The 25,781-nt window shown below is 36.7% G+C and overlaps 2 protein-coding genes across 5 annotated transcripts in view; one reads left to right on the forward strand and one right to left on the reverse strand.

Annotated features, from left to right (window-relative positions):
- The window catches only part of LOC139148194 (RNA cytosine-C(5)-methyltransferase NSUN2-like), a 66,067-nt gene extending 44,235 nt beyond the window's left edge, over positions 1–21,832 (reverse strand). The window contains exons 1-2 of one of the 2 annotated variants that reach the window (XM_070719506.1): positions 21,751–21,832; positions 3,083–3,175 (exon numbers count right to left, since the gene is read on the reverse strand). In XM_070719506.1, coding sequence (XP_070575607.1) covers positions 3,083–3,175; positions 21,751–21,819 — 162 coding nt within the window. In that variant the 5' untranslated portion in view covers positions 21,820–21,832. Of the gene's footprint in view, positions 1–3,082; positions 3,176–4,851; positions 5,042–21,750 lie in introns of those variants that run through there. The other variant, XM_070719505.1, reaches the window with a different exon arrangement.
- The window catches only part of LOC139148196 (zinc finger protein 54-like), a 32,533-nt gene continuing 12,243 nt past the window's right edge, over positions 5,492–25,781 (forward strand). Inside the window, exons 1-2 of one of the 3 annotated variants that reach the window (XM_070719508.1) lie at positions 5,492–5,629; positions 11,897–12,049. In XM_070719508.1, coding sequence (XP_070575609.1) covers positions 11,899–12,049 — 151 coding nt within the window. In that variant the 5' untranslated portion in view covers positions 5,492–5,629; positions 11,897–11,898. Of the gene's footprint in view, positions 5,630–5,839; positions 5,973–6,142; positions 6,163–11,896; positions 12,050–25,781 lie in introns of those variants that run through there. The other 2 variants (XM_070719510.1, XM_070719511.1) reach the window with 2 other exon arrangements.

Genomic DNA, 25,781 nt, shown 5'->3' on the forward strand with positions numbered 1-25,781 from the left:
ATTTTACTATTTTAATTTATATTTTTAACTTTTACTGTACTGTACAGACTGCTGAGACAGTTTTGTGTGGTGGTCTTTAACGATGCGACTCAGGTTCAAAGGTCAATTTTAGCAATTTTTTTTTAATTTCAAATTTCGAACCACTGACACGTGGTCTTTCTTTTGGGGAAAGGTGTTGGGTCACATCGTACTGGGAAATTCCTGAAATATTACTAAAATGGCAAACTATCAGCTACACCGCGTGCCATTATTTCCCTTTTGTCTTAACGGTCGCGGATTACCGACCACGATATCTTTGATAAACATGCAGAGATTATGTATAGGCTTTGCGGTATAGTGCGCATGCGCTAGCTTCAACGAAGGCTCAGCGTTTTGAACTCCGCATGTATCGGTACGGCAAACACGTCGAGCAGACCAAAGCCGGCGCTCGCGCTCCGTACCGTCGAAAAAGCAAGCGAGGTCCACAAAAGCGGACCTGAAAAAGATGGCAACGTGCGCAAAGGTCGATTTAAATATAAAACAGTCCGACTTTGGCTCATACTCCCTGCAATAACGATCAAGAATGCAGTGAAGAGTCAGATTTGGCCGAGGACGCAGACGATAACGGAGACGTGCTCAGTTCAACAACTATGAAAGTATTTGACACGCTGCTTTTCGAACATATTAGGCTATGCTGATTACATACCCAAGTCCAAAAATTAGCCTGAGCGAGATGAAACTTCTGTTAGTTGCGATAATTTTATCACTCTTGCTGTACATGCTTGGTGTTAGTATCGCGTTCTTTTATATTTTTAAACTCGAGTTTTCTATCGTGCAGTCTTTTCATGTCTGCTGAGAAACCTTGAACAACACCGTACCCGACATCACGCGACATTTATGTCAAGGAGTTTCCCAAGCCAGTGCAGGAGTTCATACACACATAATGTAGATTCACAAGAGCAAGTTCACCGATCTGCTAATTTTTCGAAACGAAATGCAAATATTTTTTCATTTCATGCCTTTTCTTTTTTTAAATATAACCCAAAAATTAAATTATGTCAAACGTGAATTGCGAGGGTTCACAAATGATTCTTGTGTGCGTGTTGTCTAAACTTATCAACTACCCGCAGACTCCACAGCTGCTAGCTGGACCTCAACACTGAACGTAAAACAAACCCGGCTCAACTTCTAGAAGTGCTGAAAGTAGAAATTTTTGATATATGAGGGCAGTCATCGAAAGTTTGACTAAAAGTAAAAATCTCCGAAATAATTATGAGTGCGCTGGTATTGCGCAAGTCGAGTGACTCCACTGTAGACTAGTCGATACTCTGTCTCTCGGAACACGCTGTCGATGACAGCCTGCACTGTTCTACGCTACGACGTGATTATTATTAGTTTGATAAAATCGGTACAAGAACACATATAAATAAAGTTTGAAAAAATAACACGAGTCAATCTCTCCCGTCATAACGAAGGGCGACAAGTTTGCAGTCCGGTGCAAAAGCTAAGAAAATACGACAGACATTTTATGTTGTCAAGAGTTACGTGTGTTCGTCTCATCTTGAGGTAGGAAAACTAGCAAGTGACGTCCCGTTCACACAGTGTCGGCGCTAACATGAACTTGACAATCATTTTTCACAAAGAACATGCATAAATTGCCGATCGCGAGACAGGAAGTAGACAACTTGAGTCAAGAACAAGTGAATGCCCGACGCGATCGCGCAACGACAGCACATAAGTCTCAATCGGATAAACTTTTTTACGCAAGTTTCGACGTCTTCGTCTTGACTGTGAACTCTGGTAACCAGATTGTAACCGTTGAGACAACAGTATACAGTTAATATGCTATTTAAACGTTCCAAAATGGATTAAATCGCTAAGTACCCCTCTGTGTTTGTTGTGTAAATACCACCCACCGCTGGCACTAAGCATTTGCCAGTTCAGTGTATAATTTCTTTCTATTTTCACACGATCTGCAATCCTAAACATATTAAAAATTCCCAAAACTGACTCTAAATATTTCAACTTAGTCCTGGTGTAAGAAAATTCGCAGAAAATGGTGCGCGAGTCGGACTTCTTGGTCACAATGTGTGACGCATAGGTCGTTTACACAAATCGTCGATTTTCTCAGTTCCGTTTTTGGCAGTGCGTACATTATTCAAATAAGTATAAGTCGGCGGCGCCTGGACAGACTAGCCTAATTTTTCACCTGTGGACAGTGAATGAATATATCTGAAAGACTGTGTCTCAGATTTCCGATAAAGGGCCTGGAAATGAAGATATCCTGACAAACGTGAACAAAGGCCGATAATTTATGCAAAAAACGTCAAGTTGACACTTTGAAGGTGCATTGTGCGAAAACAAAAGCGAATTTCAAAAATCCGGGACACGGTTTTTTGCCCAGTATACCCAGCCGTCGATTGCCATAAACAGATCACCAAGGCCGATTGGAGATTTGTACTTACACTTTTTTGAGAAAAAAAAACTAAAAAACACGTGTTTTTGAGTAAAACAGCCGTATGCGCACTGTTTTTAAAAAACTAATAAATTTTCTGAACTCTTCGGTGACCGAGCAGATAAAAAAAGTACCACATGTCGGGTGTGTGACCACGTCTTCTTTGTGAAAATGAGGATTGAAAATAAGTGACAATGAACCTGAGTCGCTACCTTAAACATAATTATTAAATAATTATTATTATTATTTTTTTCGTGTGTTCGTGAATGGCAAGTTTTTTATATATATTTTGCCGATTGTTGATAATATCCAACTGCATACATTGAAATGACTGTTTTTGAATATGAGCTGCTGGTCAAACAAATAAGCAATTGTGATTCCCGACATGTGGCTTATCTGCCGATGAAAACTACTTCTGGGCAAGAAAGTCACTCCATTCACTTGATATTATTTGGATGAGGTAATAGTCGATGTCTCATTCACAAACAGGAGACATCACTGATGATCTTATACAAGGTATGCGAAGCAGTTGAGTTTGGATTACTCTGAAAAGCACACTATCTCAGAATATCAGGATACAGGAAGGCTTGAGGAAATCCTTTCGATCTGACCTATGACTTTGTAGACCTGCCAGATACATGTACCCACCTTGTAGTATGATTCAAAAGCTTCATTAGCTCGTTGTATTTCTGCATATCCAAGACCTTTACCTCTCTTATTACCACTCACTTGCCGCTCTCCCTAGATGCACAGATACAGTGACATGTAACTACAAGTTAGCATTTTCTGCAAAAGCAGCAAATGAAATGTTGCAGGTATAAAATTTAGTTATCACTGATTATAGCCCCAATTCCTTTTTTCTATCTTAATTCTGAGTGAATCATAACCTACACAAACGGTTGTTATGAAGAGAAAAAAAAAGTGTGCTAGCATAATAGTTCTTGGGGCAGCATGCTGATGGTCGATGTGACCCGCTCATCACATTCAGTATACTATATAACCTCATTAGCACTAACCCTTTAAGCACAATGGTTTGGCCTAAACCCATTCTTATCAATGGTGAGTGTGAACTAGCTCACAGGGAATTAGGGTAAACAGGTACATGAACTCTAACTCTCGCAGAGGAAACTCAATCCAAAACATTAGTTAGAAAAACAGTAATGATACAAATTAAATCAAAAATACATTATAGGTTTGTTTCTCAACCTAAGATTCTTCAAAATGATGAAACTGATGCCTTTTCATTTTTAGTGTTGGTTTGAACACACAAGATCAAACTGTGGACATGAACATAACCAAAATAAGAATCCTTTGAAACAGTGATAACTGTGACATACAGTAAGACGACAATGGTCATTTACCTTTCTGAACTATTATCATTATTTTGAGAAAACAAGAAAAATTTGCTGATGCAGCTAGTCTGGATCAATGCAAGTGGCGATGGAAAAGAAGACCTTATCTTTAGTAGGCCAAAACTCTGTTTAACTGGTTTCACAGACACTTAGTGACATTTTGAACTTGTGAAAGATCACAAGCCAGGCGCTTTATGAACAATGATATCACAGCATCTTTTCCAGAAAGAAAGAAGCATACCTTTCAAGATGGATACTCATTAATGCCTGTGGTGAGACATATAGGCACCATTTTACAAGTGCTATAGCCACAAACTGATGACGCCAAATTGCCGTACACAATACACAGTGCTATAATTGCAAGGCGTCTGTATTTTGACGTCATCAGTTTGGGTCTAAACCACTTGAAAATGGTGCCAACATATCTGACTAACTGCAGTGTAAGCTGTCAAGTGATCATTCTCACTTGAAAAAACTTGGGTTTCACTGGAGCTAAATGAATGAAGTAACAAACCCCCACCTCCAACTTTGAAAACTGGGGTTTCACAGGAGCTTCATGCATGAAGTGACCCTTCTAAGCAAGCACAGATGGCCAAATGAATGACAATGCTGTACCCTTATGTTCGTGGAAATGTGTTGTCCATTAACAAACTGTAACACCTTTCCCCGATCGCAGGGCTTATGTTCATGGTCATCTGACCATGGTCTTTGATACACCAGAAGATTTACAATGATATCCATGGTGACAAGAGTAAAGATATGTGGACACAGTTTAGCATAAATCACTGTCTAAAGCTTGTCTGTAGCTTGAGATACAAATATCTCGAACGGTCAGGATTCACATTAAATTGTTTCTTGACTGATGCCTCTATTGGTATCTTAAGGTACTGAAGTGAAAATGCAGTATGGGCATACCGACCGTGTGGCTGGTCGAGTCCAGCTGAATCTAATCGAGTTTTTGCCAAGGCCCCCAATCGCACGATTGGGCGATTGCCATGTGTTTATCGTAGACCCCCAGCACGTGTTACTGTTAAACGCTGTGCACATCAAGTATGCCTTTCTTACCTTCTTCCATTTACCTCTATTTTTACCCATTGTCGAAATACGGTAGGCAATTACTTGTACACTTTTAGAGAAATGGGTTAAATTACGATTTAAAAGACACCAATGAACTGACATAGATTAAAAACAAATTTGGCGACAACACACGATGCTTCACATGTACGTCGCCATTTTGTGGTCGAAACTACTGTAAAATCAGGGATGTACCTATTTGCCAAGAGACCATTTTCAATTAAATTAAAATTGGAACAAAGTATTTAATTATATGCGTGGAACTCTATGCGTTTTACATATATACGCTAGTCCCTTTCGTTTTCTAAAAAAAGGTAGTCGACGTAGAGAGATGGGGTCAATAAGGCTGTTGATGGCAAACTATTCTCATGAACCGAAGACCGCAGAGAAACTGTATGAACCCCTAATTGTAAATGGTAACAGCTATAATTAATATTCAAAAACCTCGAACAAACAAATTTATTGATGTGACCATATTTTTATCTTAGTAAAACCATCTGACTATTCTCAATGTCTAGTTTGATAAATTATATTTGATATAAGGTATAATAATCTGTGAAAATGATATTGTACCTCTGCAATTTTATCATGACTTAACGTCATTGAGACCGATATGATAATTTCGAGCTTCCTGCGTAGCTTTATGATCATTTCGCGCTTTGTTGGGCCGTAAGAGGAAGCTGACTGTCATGCGGGAAAATTCTGCATTGTTTTGAGGTAATTCGCCGTCAATGTTTCCACACGTCAATAGCAGGCGTACAGATATCCGGTAAGTGTCGAAAAATGATGATTTTTGATTTGGAAGATGCTCCATTCTGCTCTAATTTTTATGGGTGTAAACGAACCCACAAGCCATTGTTGGCAAATAATTACATACCCAGGGAGTTCGTTGTACAAACGTAGATCAACGTTGGTGGCGTCATAACTACAAGGCTGAACACTTCGAAATTGCGCAGGCCGAAAGAGAAGGCTTGCCCCTTGCAGACATAGTTCTGCTTCAACTGTTATCACGAGCGCTCGACTCGCCCCGATTACGGTCCAGTGGACAAGAAAGAGTTAAGGTTGATGGACACGGAAAGCCTCTCGCATTCATAGTCCCGAGAGTGGTTAGGGTTAGTGACAGAGTGACATCTACGCCACAAACCGTTGGGAAAGCTGTTTTATAATTATATACCAGAGAGCTACATAGTGGTAGTTATTTGAGATATGTCTGAAATATCTGTGCCCACTTAATATTTATTCGAGCCGCCCTCTGATTACAAACGAAAAAAATTATGTTGCAGTGATAGGGTCGTATATAAAGTAAGTCTCTTGTCTGACTTTCATGATGGCAAATAAATTATGACAACATTGGGTATCCAGCTTGGATGTAAAAATCTCTTTTTTGACATCCATGGTTTATGTGAATATTTGTCATAATTGTATGTACAGGCACGGTCCCATCTACAGGATTGGTGTCTTTACTGGTGTATACCTAGATTTTTCAGTCTGTTTTCTTTATTCCATCACATACCATGGCATCTATATACAAGGTGAACATGAAATTTTAATTGGTTTTCGAACTGGCAATGTATGAAGTATTACCAATTACTATAAATTCCATTCGTTAAGTTCTTTTAAGTTACATCATAAAAATATGTAACAACTAAATTATATGTAAATTACCGACTATCTGGATGATGAACTCAATTGTTCAAAGGAATGTGTCATTGAAAACAAGAACACCAACAGAGAATTGCTCATGCACTCAGACAATGACTAACAATTCTGTAGAATTGCAAAAAACATTGTTTTGTTTTCAGTTTTACTGCAGCTTCAGCATTTGCTAGGCTTCTTAGACGAAACCCTCAATATGTTCTTACATGTTCTCGACCGCGGGTCATCCGGGTACTTAAGGTTTTTTACGTCATCTTTGCGTCACAGCGCCGTGAAGGGGTTCGGATTTTTCAACCATCAAAACAATATTCAAAGTTTCAATATACATGAATGACATAACTTTACATTCTGCTTTTTTCCACACAATTTCTGTGTCATTCGCTCTTCTGTATCGTCCGATCTCTCATTCACCTCGCTCGTATGCGTTTCACCTACTGACGTCACTTCGCGGTCGAGAGTAGTTGATGTTGAATACCAGTATGATAGACATGTATATCTTGTATGATGTGGCCTTCTTAAACATGATTTCTGACCCACTGACTTGCTCAGATCATAAAGGAGTCAAAAAAGTCTAAAAAATGGAAAGCTAGTGGCAAATTCAGGAAATCACTGCTATCATTTTTGCCCATAAAAGTGAATCAATTTGAAACATTGGACAATGATGTTCATATTTTAACATAAATCTAATAATTATGGTGACTTCGGAAACCACTACCACAAACAGTAACTGAACAGCTGTTTTTTCTTTACTTTTGCAAAAGTAACAGCAGCCAACAGTGCATATGATGTCACTGTTCACAGCATAAACATGTATAACATTACATATCAACACCCATATCGCTGTTCATATTTTCTACGAAATATGTAATAGGACCCTTGAAGCTCGGCGATTGTTTGATTCTGATACATATCCTATCATGGGGTTCCTACAGTATGTGAGTGCTTCAGGTCATTCAGGGTACTTACTGGGAAGGATAACAGTTTAGGGCCAGTGTAGTGAGAAATAGTCAATTGCAATTTTGAAATGTCTATCAAACCACATGCTTTACATATGACATCAACAGTTATACTCAATTTTGATAGAGTAGAGAATATTTTTTTACAAGAGCAGGATACAATGTTACAAGCATGACTAGTACCAGTAAATTCTACCTGTATTCACTGAACTCATTGTATCACTTTTAGTTTGCTTGTAGACCCTTTGTCATGATCCGCTTTAGGCATGCTATACGTACACAGATCAGCCTGTATATTTTATCTGTTACGCTATTTTTGTGACAATTAATTGTGTATCAAATGTAAATTTGTTTCCACGTTGCATTCGGTGCAGGTATGGACTCTGTCATGCAGACACAAATATCCCCATGCCTCAAGACATGTTTGGCAGTATTCCTAATTGTGGAATGTTTATTTATTTGCCTTGTAATTGTAGTGTTAACAGTAATTACAGGCAACCAAACCCTAAGCCATTTAGCGAATATAAATAAAGATCCCCACCACTGTGGACAAAAGAGTTCACACTTTTTCATTCTGAAGACATTTTAGGTTTCCTGCATTATGTGGTTCAATAAAATTAAAAGAAGAGTTGGTAAGGCTGTATGTTGCGTGTTTGTGGATCATCATAGGTCCCACACAAAAATGTTACAGCAACATGTTTTCAGCCCTGAACTTCACACTTCATAGAAACAAAAAGAGGAGCCTTTCCAAAGCTGCAGTAATTCACGCACACAGCAAAATGACGCCTGTGCATTATGTATATCATTACATCCAACCGATTATATTTTCAGCAGAGAATGTCATCTAATTCTTATCAATACACATTTTTTTTCCAAGCAAATTTGAAACAAATGCTGGCACAGCTGTTTTAGGTTGATGAACGTGGGAAAAATTTCTTCTTTTTCATCTTAAAGGCGGCCTTCTCAATCCCAGGTTCTCGCATTAGCGAATGTGTCAAAAGCCCAATACGAATAACAGTTTGTAATTCTTTTGTTTTCCATTGAATATTTCATCAAGTAACTAATATTTATATTAGATAAATCTGATAATTGAGTGGGGGCTTTAAACTGTAGTAGAATAATAGCGCTGATCCCGATTTCAGGTTTGTTACTAAATATAGCTGCACGCGTGCGACTTCAGACACTACTGCTTGAAATTCGGACAAATTTTGTTGTCATGCGTGGTTGTCGTTGCAGTTTGTAGTCTGAGCCATGAATTAGTGTGACCTTTACTAGGCTTTAGGATCCTTTGTAATACTAGCAGGTTTTATTTTCATTGTTCTTGCAGAAAATGCGGACAAATATTCATTTTTATATCTTTGTATATTAATAAAGAAAAAATGATGTCATCTGTGATAAGCGCTACTAGCTTGTGCCTTATTCCAGTAATGGTTTCATCATTTACCCTACGTTATTATTAAATCCTACACATTGTTATGATAAATCAGTCACGTAGTGATGAATTGCACCAGGTCCAGTCTTTAATGTGATACTAATCTGCCTGTCCAATAGCACCTGTGACAACAGACAAGAAATTACATATCAGAGAAAAATACTCTGATGTTGGATTTTCATATTGTGTAGCATTATCCCACTGTTGATCAGTCTTGCCAAAAAGAAAATTCTAGATACAGCTACAGAATGCAGTGGCCTCGATCTTCCTCCTTATGATGGAATTTAGTGCTTGTAGGATTGTTATTTCAAAAATAATAAACAACAGCCACTTTTCATTAGCCTTTACAGAGAACACATGAAACCAAAATGTCCAAGCTTTTTTGTCTGTTTCAGGACAAATGTTCTACTCTTTTTTCTCAATATCAGAAACATGCCTGGTGTGTCATACATAGTGCACATACAATTCATGTACAAGTTGGGCATTTTTAAATGGATTCTGTCTTATTAATTTGTCTGACGTTAGTTTGTTCAATTAATTGGTCATTGCAAATATTTTTATTGTCTGTTAAAGCAGGGTGGGATGTGTTTTCACAACTTTCTAGTACAATTTCAATTTAATTTCCCAGTGCAGTTCATCAGTTCCTGTTGGTTGCATTTATAATCATATTCACTTGTACCAGTATGTACAATACCCTACTCAATGTTTCTTGATAAAGGTTTGAGGTTTTAGTTTCCCTGCTATAATGCACTAAGGTTTCCCATGTCGTCAGGTTTCCATGTGAATTTTTTTAAAAAGCCAGTAATGCTAACTTTTACTGATTTTTTCATTATTTTGTGTGTATGTATGTCATTTGCAAGTTCTTATTCTACTACCAAAAGAATGTTGAAACACAAACTATATAGAACTTATGGTTGATATTAAAACTAATAGTAAAAAAAATCACCGAAAGTTGGCATTACTGGCCCTGTAAATAAGTTCCACGCAACTGTGTGTGTAAGGCATTGTGTTAAGTCTTGCTATCCTACAATGTAGGCAGTTTGCAATAACAATGCAGTACTGGGACATCTGCATCTCTAGCAGAGGATTAGAGACACGCAAGAAGAGATAGACGTTGAACAACTGCATCAAACAAGGGAATCATTTGGTGCTTTTGAAAATGTGATAGGAAATACCCGGTATATGGAACATTTCTCATTTTTGGTTGTTTTTCCTCATCGATACAGTGACATTGTTGCCAAATAGGAAATAATTGTACATGGAGATTCATATTTGCTTTTCTCAACTTATAGTACTTGCTTTGTTTCATATCCTGAGAACAATTACAGCCACAGACATTTTTGTAAAAACACTAATAGCTTTAAAAGACAGTGGGCGTCTTGAAAGTGAAAGACTTAAGCTTTAGCTTAAACTTTCCTGAATGAACCTTCGAACTTTGAACTGCTCTGTTCCCAAATCCAGAATGAAAATCAGGGTTCACCATATAAGGCCTGGTACTAGTGGAACAAATTACCCTTTCATTGACCGAAATTCTATATTGACGTCATCCCTGTGTCAACTCTATGGAGGAAATAATATTTTCGATTTTTCAAGAAACTAAGACTTTGCAAATTTTTCTTACTATAAAAGATTAAAAATAAGCCCCCACGAGTAGTAGATCAGAAAAGAATAGCAACAAATTTGAGAGTTCAAGTATCTGTCCCCGGGGGGCATTCTATCTTCAGTGCATTACGTGTACGTGACATTACAGTCTGTGTGTGGAGGGATAGTGATGACATTTATAGATGGAAGACAGGAATGCTATGTATTTTCCTTGTATGCTTGATTGATTTTAGTCAGAGATAGTCCCTGCTTCATAATGTTATGAAATCATAATAATAATAATTATTTATAAAGCGTCAATATCCAACAAATGATTTAATCAAGGATGCTGATTAAAATTGACATGACTGAATGAAACGAAAATAAAAAAACTTTTGCAAAATGAAACAAAAATAAAAAAACTAATTCATACAAACAGCTAAATGCGGATGTATAAAAGCAAAGTTTTGATATTGGATGTCAAAACTGACAGGCTGAGAGAATGATTGATGTTAAGTAGAGACTGTTCCAGAATACAAGTCAAGATGTGGAAACAAGTACCACACCATGAAATGGATATCAATGTCTAAAATATTGGGCATTTGTCTAAAATCTGTACTGAAAGGGTTGAGGAGTAATGTACTGGTACAAGTTCAGAATGGACTCTCGGTCCCAAATTTCTGACGTACAACAATAGGCGTAATTCTAGAAAAAATGTTTCATCATGTTTTTCTACAAAACGAGCATATTTTCTAATTCTTCTCCCAAAAGGTGTTGAAATACAAGAGCACTGATTGCAAATGACATCATTTTTCTCATTGATATGCAAAAAAATAAATCTTTGTCAGCATTTTCCGCAAGAAAGATGAGAAAATGAAACCTGATAGTGCTACTGTGGATACTAAAATTTACACAAATTTTTATGAATTTATGGCTCAGACTACAAGCTGCAACGACAGCCATGAATGCAATGACAAAATTTGTCCAAATTTCAGGCAGAGGTTTCTGATGTTGTGCGTGTGCAGCTGTATTTAGTAACAAACCTGAAATTGCGACCAGCGCTATTTCCTAGCCATGCCAATGCCAAAGTACAATATTTTTTTATATTTATATTGAATGCGGTTGCTGAGAAATGAAATCTTGTCAGGAATGAAATTGGTTTGTTAATATTATTGGAATTACACATGAATAGGCTGTGCTGATGACTGTGACACCAAACAGGCATTTCAACATGATTTTAGGGCAAGAAATTCACATCTTACAGTTGTAACAAAAACATTGGGATGCACACCAACAATTACTGCCGGTGGAACTTTCACAGAAAATTACAAATAGTATTTTCAAGTTTGCCCAATTTCTTTAGATTGAATTTAAACATACTACATGTATTTGTAATTTTTTTCTCTTCCAGCGATGAATGATTGCTTCAAGTGTTTAATCTGTGGTTGCCTTAGCGATGACCTGAATGAACTCTCAACTCACATTACAACCCATCATGTCCGTGAGGAGCAGGACTTTACCTCTGTGCACAACTTCCTGGCCGCCCTGCAGCAAGTCAACTGCAGTGAGTATACTGCACATTCATACATTTGATTATTGGGCATTAGAATCAGCATAGCATTTTGTACCAAAACCCCTTTTTCTGAAGGGGTTTTAACCAGATCAATCTTTTGATATCAGGGCTCTGCAATTTACAACTACCAGTTGGAAATTAGTAGAACTTGTGTTCATTATTTGATAAAACTGGTTATCAGATTATCTACAGCCAGTTGTATTATATTTGATATGTCATTTTATTTATGTCCAGCCAAGCTTTTTTTTTTGAAATATCAAAAGTTTACCCACAATAGTTGAGTTGAACTTTACAATTTCTCATATTTTTTGTGATGTCATAGTCAAAATCAGACTTTCAACAACATTTAGTTTGGTAAAAAAAGATTTAAAGTACAGTGCCCCTCAACTGATGACACTTTATAACTGTTTCCTGTCTGATGTACAGTTCTTTCAATCTGATCAACATCTGATGCTAGTCTGGTTCCCTGCCCCCTGTCTACCGCTGGCTGCGCTACACTCACGAAAAGGGTCAGGTATGCGGCAGCCATTTTGCCCAGATTTTGGGCAAAATGGCGGATGCGCGTGGCGCGTGATGTGAGGCTGGAATGTTCGAAATGACTGCGCCCTTGACAGTAACTGAGCAACAAAGTAGGAGGGGCAGTTACACGAACATTGTACAAGTCTTCAAAAATCAATCTGTTTCATAATGCAAAACGTCGTACGAGCTGATATATTTGTGAAAGCGTACTTCATCCAAATGAGAGAATCGAGTCAGTTTTTTGTTTGTTTTTGAAATTTGAAATAACATAAAACACTGCAGCGGACGCAGCAGACGCAGGTGCTCCCCTTAGTCAATCGACATGTTCCATAATGTCGTCCAATCAGTGCCGTGAATAGAATGGCGCATACCTGACCCTTTTCGTAGAAAGGGGGCAGGGAACCAGACTACATCTGATGCAAGGATGTGACATTTTGATCTTTGCTAATGTTCTTTGCTGTTTTCAGTTTGTTGTTGTTTCCTCCACTGGCAAGGAACAATCAACAGTATAGGCCTGTGACAGTGCCAACACTACAACTGATTTTCATCAGATAGTAGCTCTCTATGCATGCTTGCTTGAAAATTCATAGAAAACTGGTCAAAAATAGAACATGATTTGTTCACTATAATATAACATTTTTCAAATGTAATTCCAAAATATATAATAATATTTTTTAAATGTAATTCCAAAAGGCACAAGTCCATATCCAGTTATGCTATACACACATCAATATAAATGCAACCCATCTTTTTATTGTCCTTTGCATTTACACCTTACCTTATTATCAAAGCAAAAAATGTGTCCAATACAGTATGATACACAAAGCCTGAACATTGTTCTGACATTGAGTAAACTTCAAATATTCACTGTGCTGAAAAGGATGTTTACTGTATCAGTGCATACTTGTACATGTATCATATTGGTTGGTTAGTTCTGTTATCAATGCATTCTCTAAATATTTCATAAATCTATCATTGCATAAGACTTGTATCACCATTTTTATCACAACTGGAAGTTGTGATATAGAGGTGGTTTCAACCGGTGTTTGATGTCGTCCATTTCCGTAAACGACAAAAAGTCAAAAACTGCTGAACAGAGTGCGTTGATATTTGATACTGATACATAGACTGGTTCCAGGGTTCCAATTCCGAAAAATGGAGCCAAACGGAGCGCCGGTTAGATAGTTTTGGGAAATTTCTAACCCCCCTTTTTATCTAATTGATTTTAGGGGTCTTTCATACATGTAGTTTTGGAATGTACACCAATCCTGCATTGTGGACTGTTTTATGAGTTGTTGAACAGAAATGAGGTTTTGATGAATGTTAGAAATATGCAGGATGGCTGATTCGAAGTATAAGAGATTTCTATGGTCTTTTGGGCATCAAAAGCATTAAAAAAAAACATATTTCATAGTTAGATTCTCACTTTTGAGATGACCCTAGGCATTTGTTAAGTAAACATCCTTGAGTCAATATACAGACTTTGACATTCCAGAGATTAAGTATCCACAACCTCACATGTTACAGTCTTTCACTACAATGGTATGGCCCAAACCTATTGTTATCAATGGAGAGTGTGGACCTGTCTACAGGAAATTGGGGTGAACAGGTTAGACAATGACGTTACAAGTTGTAGGTTAGTTATCAAGGTAGCACCAGCATAGAGTCCTGAGCATCTGTCCATGTGTTCTCACAGCAAATTACAGGGAAAAAAATTATTTGGGAAGTTTCTCTCCTTTAAATAGAAGTATATTACATTTTAAACCTGTCATGGATAGATTGCTCTCAAATGATCTGAAACACAGTTATTGCCCATTAGCAACAAATCTGTAGCAAGATTTATGTAAAGTTCATGAACTTACACAAGGTATTAGACAAAAGATGACCATGACTTTGCAACTTTTCAACATTTATTTCATTCAGATTTCCTCAGTTTAGTGTATAATTTTGTAATCTTAATTACTGTCAACTTAGCTTTACTAACTTATTCATACCTCATTATTCTTACACTACTGTTATACCTTATAACCACAAAATTCAAGAGATGCATATATGATTGTCACTTAACAAACAATTTACAAATATGTCTTCTGCTTTTTCTCCATATACATATACATGTCTCTTTTCTCATAAAAATGAGCTTAAAATCGCAATGTGAAAAATAGTCTTTCAGCTATATGTTGCTCATTGACTTCGTGTGTGTCTAATTCACAGTGAGTGGGGTTGTTGATAAATGCTGATAATACTAGGCGGTCATTATGTCCAAGCGCCATTGGCGGTATTTTTTAACATAATGACCATAGGTCATTATCACAACTGGAAGTTGTGATATAGGGTTAGCTTCAACCGGTGTGGGACAGTGTCCATTTTCCGTAAACGACAAAAAGTCAAAAACCGCTGAACAGACTGCATTGATATTTAGTAGAGATATTCAGACTAATTCCAAGGTTCCGATTCGGAAAAATGGAGCCAAACGAGCAGCGGTTAGATAGTTTTTGGAATTTCTAACCCCCCTTTAACTAATTGATTTTAGGGGTCTTTCATATATGTAGTTTTGGAATGTACACCAATCCTGCATTGTGGACTATTTAATGAGTTGTGGAACAGAAATGAGGTTTTGATGAATGTTACAAATATGCAGGATGGCTGATTCAAAGTATCAGAGATTTTCATGCGCTTTTGGTAATAAAATTGATAAAAAACAACATATTTAATGTTTTAGATTTCTCACATTTGTTATGACCCTTAACATTACAGACTTGATGACATAACTAGCTGCTGGACCTGTTTACTGGCGCATTGATTTAAAGACAAAGATCGTTTTATTTTGTAAGAAGGACGTGTGATTTCGTAAAACATAGTCTATTAGCCTGGAAATGTGATTTTTGCGAATATTGCTTACCCCACTGACAAACAGTGTGGTTTGAAAATGGCTGGAATTCGCTACTTCGGGACTTTGTTTTCTGTGTGGATTTACTGACAAACTCCAAACCCGCAGCACCTACCCATTCAGTATTTCATGTACAGGTGTACCCAGAGATAGAGTAGTTTCACAATGTGCCAGTTGTGATCAAGTGCCATTGGCGCTATTTTTAAAAGAGACAATCAAACCGTTATTAAATGTATAACTGCTGCAGTATTTTCAATTATGGCTACTCACTAAGTGTAAAAAATCCATGTCCTGGCAGGATTCAGAAAAGATTTCAGCGGTTTATACTTTCTTGTTCAGGTTTTGGTGGATATACGTGAAGATACCGTAAATGACTTATTTTAAATGGGCCAGGCATTTTTGACAGATTACAGAGAGAGTACCTTTTTTGCTGATTTGGCAATTTTACAATTGTTAGATTTTGGTCAAAAAATATCATTTTATCATTGGACAACACATAAATAGCTTACATAAATAGCTAAATAGTTGAACTGTTTTACACAACAGCATTTTTGCTTTTGACACATTTTTGTAATAATGCAACACATATACCATTATATACAAGTTTAACAGTGCACTTTTGCACTTGTGCACAAAGCTTCTTTCTGAGATAGTTACAAAATGTAAGCCTGGAAAAGCAGATGATTTTCACAAGCGAAAATTTCAACCAGCAATTTATTTGTGAGCAATTACTCAATATTCATCTCTGCATCTCAAAAGCTCTTTATTGTCATTATGCAATAACTACCAGCAGTATTGTAACAGGTGTGCTAGCTGCGTGATTTTAAAAACATATCATCAATAGGATCCTAGTTGGCATATTTATTTTGATGTTCATATAGTCCATCTCTCCACAGAAGATACAATGGTGATTCATGCACCCAATGGTTTTGCATTCAGGGATTGGTTGATCTCACTTTCAATATTAAAATGCCAATGTCTGTGAGAAGCTCAACTTTGATTTCACAGTGTTTCTGGAATTGCAGTACATTAATCAGTGGGATATGTTGCATACAAAGACAGCAAATATTTCTCCATAAATGTTTTAAAATGTAATTTACCGACATGATACTACAGGAGAGAATTGTATCATTAGGCCAAACATACAGATTTAGAAGTTATGCTTTGCATTGGCTTTACAATCGCCACTACATTCCTAAATTGTCCAGCTACTGTCACTCTACTGTGGTTCAACAGACTTCTGAGTACTAACGTATGAGACGCTGATATTGGGCCCATGTTGGACTACCAAGCAAGCTAACCTGCATGACTTTTGGATTCACTTAACCCTTTCACCACCATGGTTTGGCCCAAATCCACAATCATTCAATGGTGATTGGTGGACTGGTTTACGGGGAATTGGGGATGCATTGGCAGGTTGATAGTGGTCCTACCAGCAGCTATTCAAAATTATTGTTGACCTATACTGTATCAAGAATGATACAGTTTTGCCAACCAACTGTATTCAATATGGCTAATGAGCAAGAAGATTAAATTTAGAAACAGCTGATAGAATGTAGCTTGCAATGGTTACATCATCCGAGGCCATGTTAGAATAAATAGCCCTGAGCTACTATGTACCATACAAGTAGATGCTTGTCAGTTCCGCTGTCAGAAATGGAGAACTTTTCAAAAAGGTCTCTGCCAAGTAGTTACAGATGTAAGTCTTGTAAGTTTCTTTTTATAGCCTCAAATTTATTTAGGCGCATTCTACCTTAATGTAAAATGCATTGTAAGCAAACTCAAAGTGTGGGAAAAGTACGTCAACTACATCATTAAATTTATGGTGTCAATTATGCCAGCAGCTGGAGGATGTCAATGCTGTGTTTGTGAATGTGAACTTTGAGGAAAATATGAGAATGGTTTGATCATCGGTGGTTTCAACTTTCCATGTACATGTACTTGCAATAATAATATGGATTTTATCGATGCCTTTTTCAATGCATAGAAAGCAAATACCATCCTTTGGTCAAAACCAGTCAAAAGTAACGTTTCCAAATACAGGAAGAAATCATAATCTGAAAAGCCAATTGAAAATAAAAATAATACAAGTATTTAGTCAAAGAGACAAAAATGAGGACCCCACCCCACCCCAGCAATATTCTTGTTCAGATAAACAAGATATCTAGGGCCAAGAAAATTAAAAGTTTATTTCTCATCCTCGCGCGCGTGAATTCAAACCCACAGCATCAACTTTTTTTTTCTGCTTATGAGGAAATAAAATGAAAAAAAAAACGAATGCAAAAATAGGGGACGATAGTGCATAATACAGTGCTGTATAAAACAGAACCATAAACAAAATAATTGACACTAACATTCCATTCAGAACTGTACATATATGTCACTGTTGTAAACTGCATTGCTAAACTAAAAGTCAAACCACAGAACTGTTGCTATACAAAAATACTAAAGCAACACTGATGTGCATTTATCTCTGCGTGCATTCCTATGTTGTTTTCATGTTTTTTTCCGCATTCTTGTTCACTGAAGAATAATATAAAAAAGTAATTTGAGAGAAAAAAACCGGTGTCACCTCATCATTTTTGCAATATGTCTAGGATGAGAAACAAACTTTTTATTTTTCTTGGCCTAGTCAGGATTTTGTAAATATCTTGTCACATTAAGTGTTGTCCAAGTTATGAACTAGTGTCAGAAAAAGTGACCTTTGGAAGTCAACATCAGCGTTGAAAGTTATATTCAAAATAAAGTTGCCAGGTCAGCTACTGTCATTCAGGCTGAGACCTCACTCAACACATTTTCACTAGTGTGCTTAACTTTTAATTTATAGAAAAAACCCAGGTAAATCTAATAGAAGCCCTAAGCCTAGAAGAAAATAATAGAAAATATTTCTGCATGATGAACGTGACAGAATTTTCATCTCTATTGTATCATTTATGATTATTGTTCAATCAAGCGAGTGATTAAAATCGTGCTCCTTACAGTATGCCAACATCAAATACCATAGATGATCTGACACCGAGTGCCTGGTAATTTTATTGCTATCCTCAGTGGCTGTCAATGACTGACTTTGAGACGTTTTTACATGTAACTGTAGTATTGTGGGGAATTTGTTTAGAAGGCACTTTGGGAAAATTATTCTGATTTTCAGAGATTTACAATTCTTTTCTGATCTGCCACTTGTTGAGGCTCATTTTACACCTCTTGGTGTAAGAAACATTTTCACCAGCTTATTTTTTTAAAATTTTTACTCCGCAGATTCAACACAGGGATAGCGGTCATTTTAAATTTCAAATATCGGTAAATCTTGGGTAATTTGTTTCTCTAGCACAATTTCTGGTGACCCTTAAATTTATTCCGGATTATGAAAGATTCCTTGAAATGTTGAGCAAAAGTATAAGTCTTTCACTTTCCATGAAGTTAGATTTAGGAGGAAGGTAAAAGCTGTTTGCAACTCCCTGTCTTTATGATTTTGAATTCTCCCTTCCAGTCTCTTATTTCCTCTCTCTCTTACTTCTCCTGAAAGTAAAATCACTGCATGGCTCTCTCCTCAGTTTAGATTCTCTCTTCTGCCTGTACCAGATAACTGTATATGATTTTACTTCCCATCTGACAGCCAAACCCTACAAAGAACCAATTCAACCCCCTGTCCACTCCTTTTTTAGCTACTATAGACTATAGTCTATAGAAGCTATTGGGATGGGTATCCGTCCGGCGTCCGTCGTCAGTCTGTATGTATGTATGTATGTATGTATGTATGTATGTATGTATGTATGTATGTATGTATGTCCGTTTGTGAGGCGTCCGTCCACTCAAATATCTTGAGAACCGCAGTACTTACTGATTTGATATTTGTTGTGTAGATGAAAAATACGATTTTGAGAAACTATTTTTTTTAATTTTTTGATATTGTTGAAAATAGGCAAATTAATGCCAAAAAAGGTGTTTTTGGTAAAAAATCTTCTTCTTCATAACCGCTGGTCAGACAGCTTTGTTATTTGGTATACAGGTCCCTAGGGGTAACCCAACTTAGACTTGTTCAAATTGTGATGAAATATGCAAATCTGTATTTTTAAGGAATTTTTTGTCATTTTTGGTCAAAATTTGACTTACATTGTATGTAATTCTTGTACTGTATAAACCCTATCAATTCACCCAGAAAAAAATAATTAATATGATTTTAAATAATTGAATTAATTAGGAAATCATCAAAGCCAAAATAATTTTAGTGTAGAATTATCAGAAAGTTCAACTTTTTTTGACAGTTCATAGTGAAATGCTTACCATCTTGGAGGATTAAAACATGTAAAGGCAACTTTCCTGAATCCCAACTTTGACATATTCTGAACCGTCATTTATTGTGCCCTGTATGTTATCTAAAAGAAATTGCTCAAAATAGTCAATAGAGATAGAGATAGAGATAGAGAAAGTTCTAATTTCCATTTATGGAAAATAAAATTACTTTTTGAGGAAAAAAATAGAGTGGTCAATTAAAAGAGTGGTCAAAGTGATAGGGTTTTTATGGTAAAGCTGGGCTGTATAAAGATTCCTCATGTGCTATTTATAGCAATTATGCAATCTGTGTAAACAGTGCAATGAAAGTGTAACATGATTCCTTATAATGCTTTTGATGACCTTGAACTTCTTAAGTTTCAAACCTTTGTCTCTTCAGTGTGCTTTCTCTGAGTATGTACAGTCTCAACTTATTCAACAGAACTCACAATGTTAATCAAAGAGATCCACCTTCTTCATCAATACATGTGTCACAAAAGGTTATTCTCTACATAACTCAACAGAGCTCTGTCAACTGTTGAGTTGCTTGTTCTTTCAAAACCGCTGGTCAGACAGCTTTAATATATAGTTTACTTGTCCGTAGGATGACCTTAGTGAGATAATTTCATACAGTAAGGAAATACTTAATTTTGTATCCATGTCTATAGTAGCTTCAGGGACTTTGGCCCTATGTTTATTATTTCTATGTTCATTGAAGTGAAAGACTAAAATTTGCCTATCCGCAGATGACAATTTTCTCACCTACACTTCCCAGCTTTCTATTATCAGAAAAAAAATTTAGTCTCCCACCCACCATTGTAGACACTGTTGGCATACCTCCTACACAATATTCCTACACAAATAGCCCATTCTGGCTGTGTCAAAAATACCTCACACGATACCTGGCTTGTTATTTTTTACAGTGCATATGGTGCTTGCAATACTTCCACGATGCAATATTGTTATGCAACAAAGTTTTTCTGGAAGTATGTCGTGTTTGTACATGCTGGATATGCCTGGAACAGTACAGTGATATAATTATAAAGTATTTACTCTTCTCCAATGTGTGTCTGTCTTCCAGACTATACATGCTGGACACGTAACGATTGATTACATGTACATAAATTTGAATAAAGTTTTTCAAAACCTCTTCTTTGTACCAACCATTTTCTTTCTTCACTTTTCAGAGGCCTTTTTTGTCTTGCTTGCTTAGAAATCAGTAGCACCATCACTGACCAGACATGATGCTAGCTGTGTAGTAATGGCTGAAATTCTTCAGTACATGTATGTGGAAATCAACAGTTAGACTTGGGTGATTCCGTACCGCAGTACACTTTCTCGAAAACAATCCAGATCACCTGCACTCCAGCATTTCAGTATTCTAAAATTCCTCCTGATATGCAGCGCGCTCGGAAGGTTATATCTGATTGGTCAATTGTCACTATTCACAGCAACGTAGGGAGTCTATTTGTATTATTCAATTATAACGGTAAGATTCAGCAAACCAATGGGATAACAGTTTCAGAAACGCTGCACATCAGCCCCAAGTTTTCTCACTACTGAAATGCCAGTGAGATTGCCAGCAAGAAATAATGAAAACAGCTCCCTGAGAGGATCTATCACAGAAACATTGGTTTCTGTGGAGGCAAAAATCAAAAACTACCAGCTACACAACTCTTTTTTTCTGTGTCATCAAAATGTATTTGTATCAACAGGTTACTCTGCCTATTGATCCATGCAAATTGTAGAGATATTATTCCACTACTTTTCCAGCAAAATGACTGAACATTTATGCCATCAAAAAAATAGAGGAAAAATGAGGTTTAAAAGCAAGGTCAATTAGTATTAAAAGTATTCCTATTGCATAACTGAATAATGTACCTATGTTTTTATTATCACACTTTACTTATTAAAGTTAAATTTATTAGTAAATGGCATGGATCAGTATATGTAAATCTACATTAAAGATACAACGGACAATTCTTATTAAGAATGTATAAAATTTGTCACATACCTCTGTCTTGCAGATTTTTTTTCTCAGAATAGGACAGTACTGTGCATTCATACTTGTACGTATGGACATTTACATCAACCATTTTAGCATTATGCAAATTACAGAACTCCTTAATTATTCTTTCCATATCTGTTGTGAATAATTCAGAGAGGCCAGGTCCTATAAATAGTCTGTCATGGACAATGACTTGTCCAAATTTATATTTAAAAAAATTGTCTTTTTTATTCTCGAACAACTTTTTTGTTTCTGAATGGGTTGGTGACACTGAAAATGATATAACAGTTTGTTTTGTTCCAAGAAGCCCATTCTTGATATTGACAATATGATCTTGTTCTGTAAGAGATTCACTGTGAATGTCATCCAAAAAGAAACAAATGAATGAGTGTAACTATTGGATAACAAATAATGCTGAAAGAGTGAAAGAAGACTGCATTCCAGACTTTGGCATTTTGAAATCCCTTGCCATGTAATGCTCGTCCTAGGAATTGTGAACAATGTATCAGCTCACAAGACATGTCATTGTTTTGTTTTTGTTATTTCACAAGCTAAACATTCCGTCATACCAACATGTGGGGTCTGATAGTTTTATGTAAGTCTCTATCAAATGCAATAAGAATTTGACATGTCACTAAACAATTGTGAAATTACATAACAGACATGAAATGTAGTAATTTCTTGCAAGTCTGTAATTACATGTATCAAATTAAATGGCAATTGAAAACAGGCTGTGCAACAATATATTACGCAACATACTTTGTCTACATGCGGCATAGAAAAATGATTACCGATTTTTTTGATCGAGAAAAAGTAATGACTATTTTTATGAACTTTGAGAAAATCATAGCCACTACTGAGGCCAAAAAATGATTTTAAACAAATTATTGAAACTTAACCCTTTCACCCCCCAGTTCTCTGTATACAGGTCCAACTTTACCATAGAAAACAATGGATTTGGGACAAACCATGGTGGTGAAAGGGTTAAAGTACAAGTATAGGAATACTTTTTAGTCCCCACGGACACCGTCCGGGGGGACTTATAGGTTTAGTCATGTCCGTGCGTCCGTCCGTCCGTGCGTCCGTGCGTCCGTCCGTTCACGCAGATATCTCAGAGACGCCTGGAGCGATTTCGTTCAAACTTGGTACAAGGATAGTACCATACCTCATACAGATGCACGTCGATTTGTTTCACAATGCGATCAAATTTGGCCATGGTAGAGGACTTTTTAGTTTTCACCTCCATAGACTCCCATGTATAAGGCAGACCATAGACTCCCATGTATAAGGCAGACCATAGACTCCCATGTATAAGGCAGTCCATAGACTCCCATGTATAAGGCAGACCATAGACTCCCATGTATAAGGCAGACCATAGACTCCCATGTATAAGGCAGTCCATAGACTCCCATGTATAAGGCAGACCATAGACTCCCATGTATAAGGCAGACCATAGACTCCCATGTTTAAGGCAGTCCATAGACTCCCATGTATAAGGCAGTCCATAGACTCCCATGTATAAGGCAGTCCATAGGCTCCCATGTATAAGGCCAAGATAAATAAAAATTTAGTTTCTCATCGTATTCGTATTGCAAAAAGGATGCAGTGACACAGTTTTTAGTCCCCACAGATAAAGTCCAGGGGGCTCATAGATTGGGTCATGTCAGTCCGTGAGTCCATCCGTTCACGCAGATATCTCAGTCACTTTGACAAAATGTCATGTGACCTTGGTGACCTTTGACCTCGAATATACATATTTGTCCATAACTCAGTAACCACAAGTGGTAAACCTTTCATATATGGTATGATGGGACACCCTATGACGCCACATATTGTACCTCATTAATTATGTGCATATCTAATTTTGAGCGAGCCAATAGAGCTAGAGGTCTGATTTTTGGTATATATGGATAACTTAGCAATACAATTTTTTTGACAAAATGTCACGTGACCTTGGTGACCTTTAACCTCAAATATACATATTTGTCCATAACTCAGTAATCACTAATGCTACACCCTTCATATTTGGTATGATGGGACACCTTATGACACCACATATTGTACCTCATTAATTATGTGCATATCTAATTTTGAGCGAGCCAATAGAGCCAGAGGTCTGATTTTTGGTATGTAGGGATAACTTAGCAATACAATTTTTTTGACAAAATGTCAAGTGATCTCAATGACCTTTGACCTCAAATATACATATTTGTGCATAACTCAGTAACCACAAGTGCTACACTCTTCATATTTGGTATGATGGGACACCTTATGATGCCACATATTGTACCTCATTAATTATGCGCATATGTAATTTTGAGCGAGCCAAAAGAGCTAGAGGTCTGATTTTTGGTATATAGGGATAACTTAGCAATACAATTATTTTGAAAAATGTAATGTGACCTCAATGACCTTTGACCTCAAATATACATATTTGTCCAAAACTCAGTAACCACAAATGCTACACCCTTCATATTTGGTATGATGGGACACCTTATGACGCCACATATTGTACCTCATTAATTATGCACATGTCTAATTTTGAGTGAGCGAATAGAGCTAGAGGTCTGATTTTTGGTATATAGGGATAACTTAGCAATACAATTTTTTTGACTAAATGTCACGTGACCTTGGTGACCTTTGACCTCAAATATACATATTTGTCCATAACTCAGTAACCACAAGTGCTACACCCTTCATATATGGTATGATGGGACACCTTATGACGCCACATATTGTTCGTCATTAATTATGTGCATATCTAATTTTGAGCGAGCCAATAGAGCTAGAGGTCTGATTTTTGGTATGTAGGGATAACTTAGCAATACAATTTTTTTGACAAAATGTCACGTGACCTCAGTGACCTTTGACCCCAAATATACATATTTGTCCATAACTCAGTAACCACAAGTGCTACACCCTTCATATTTGGTATGATGGGACACCTTATGACGCCACATATTGTACCTCATTCATTATGTGCATATCTAATTTTGAACAAGCCAATAGAGGTAAATGTATGATTTGTAGTATATAGGGATAGACTATAGGATAGAAATTTTTTGACAAAATTTCATGTGACCTCGATAACCTTTTACCTAAAATACACGATTATGTCAATAAATAAGTAACCACAAGTGCTATGTCCTTTATATTTAGTAGGATGGGAGACCTTATGACAATACGGATAGTTTTCAATCGGATTCGAACCCACAACACATGCTTTACCTCGTTAATTATGCCCATATATAATTGTGGGCAAGCCAATAGAGCTAGAGGTCTGAATTTTGGCATATATGGATTAATTAGCAATACAATGTTTTTTTTCAAAATGTCACGTGACCTTGATGACCTTTGACCTTGAATATGCATATATATGCATAACTCAGTAATCACAAGTTCTTTACGCTTCAATTTTGATAGGATAATAGACCTTAAGATGTCACATCTTGTACCTCATTTATTATGCACATATGTATTTCTTGGCTGGCCAATACAGCTAGAGGTTTGATTTTTTTCCCGATTTAGAACCATAACTTAGACATGCCTCTTGTTTCAAATTGGGAACAATGACATAGACCTATGTGTCCATAGATCTGAACATATACACTTTAGTGACACTTCTTAATGACCTCATTTCCCTGCCCCCTCAAGACTAATACTCCTATTACAAGTGGGGACTATGTCATTGTCAATGACTTGTTTTTAGTATCTTAGAACATAGTACCACAGTGTTTAGCAAGAAAGATTGACGTTCCAAAGATCCAGACATAAGGTGCACCCAAAGAAAATGAAATTTCCAAAATTAGGGTAGTTCAAGCCTCAAAATTAAAAGACTTAACTTATGCTCAGACTTTCCTCAAGGAAAATAAAATCCAATTCTTTACAAAGTCGTGAATAAAAATCAGGGGTCACCATCCAAAATTTGACTCTATGACAAAGTACCTAACAATTACTGACTCCTTAAATTTAAAATGGCTGTTAACTCTATGAGGAAAGTCACAATTTTCATTTTTCACAAAAATAACCCAGTTATA

The sequence above is a fragment of the Ptychodera flava genome, chromosome 13 (genome assembly GCF_041260155.1).
Source record: "Ptychodera flava strain L36383 chromosome 13, AS_Pfla_20210202, whole genome shotgun sequence".
In the NCBI taxonomy this organism is placed as follows: Eukaryota; Metazoa; Hemichordata; class Enteropneusta; family Ptychoderidae; genus Ptychodera; species Ptychodera flava.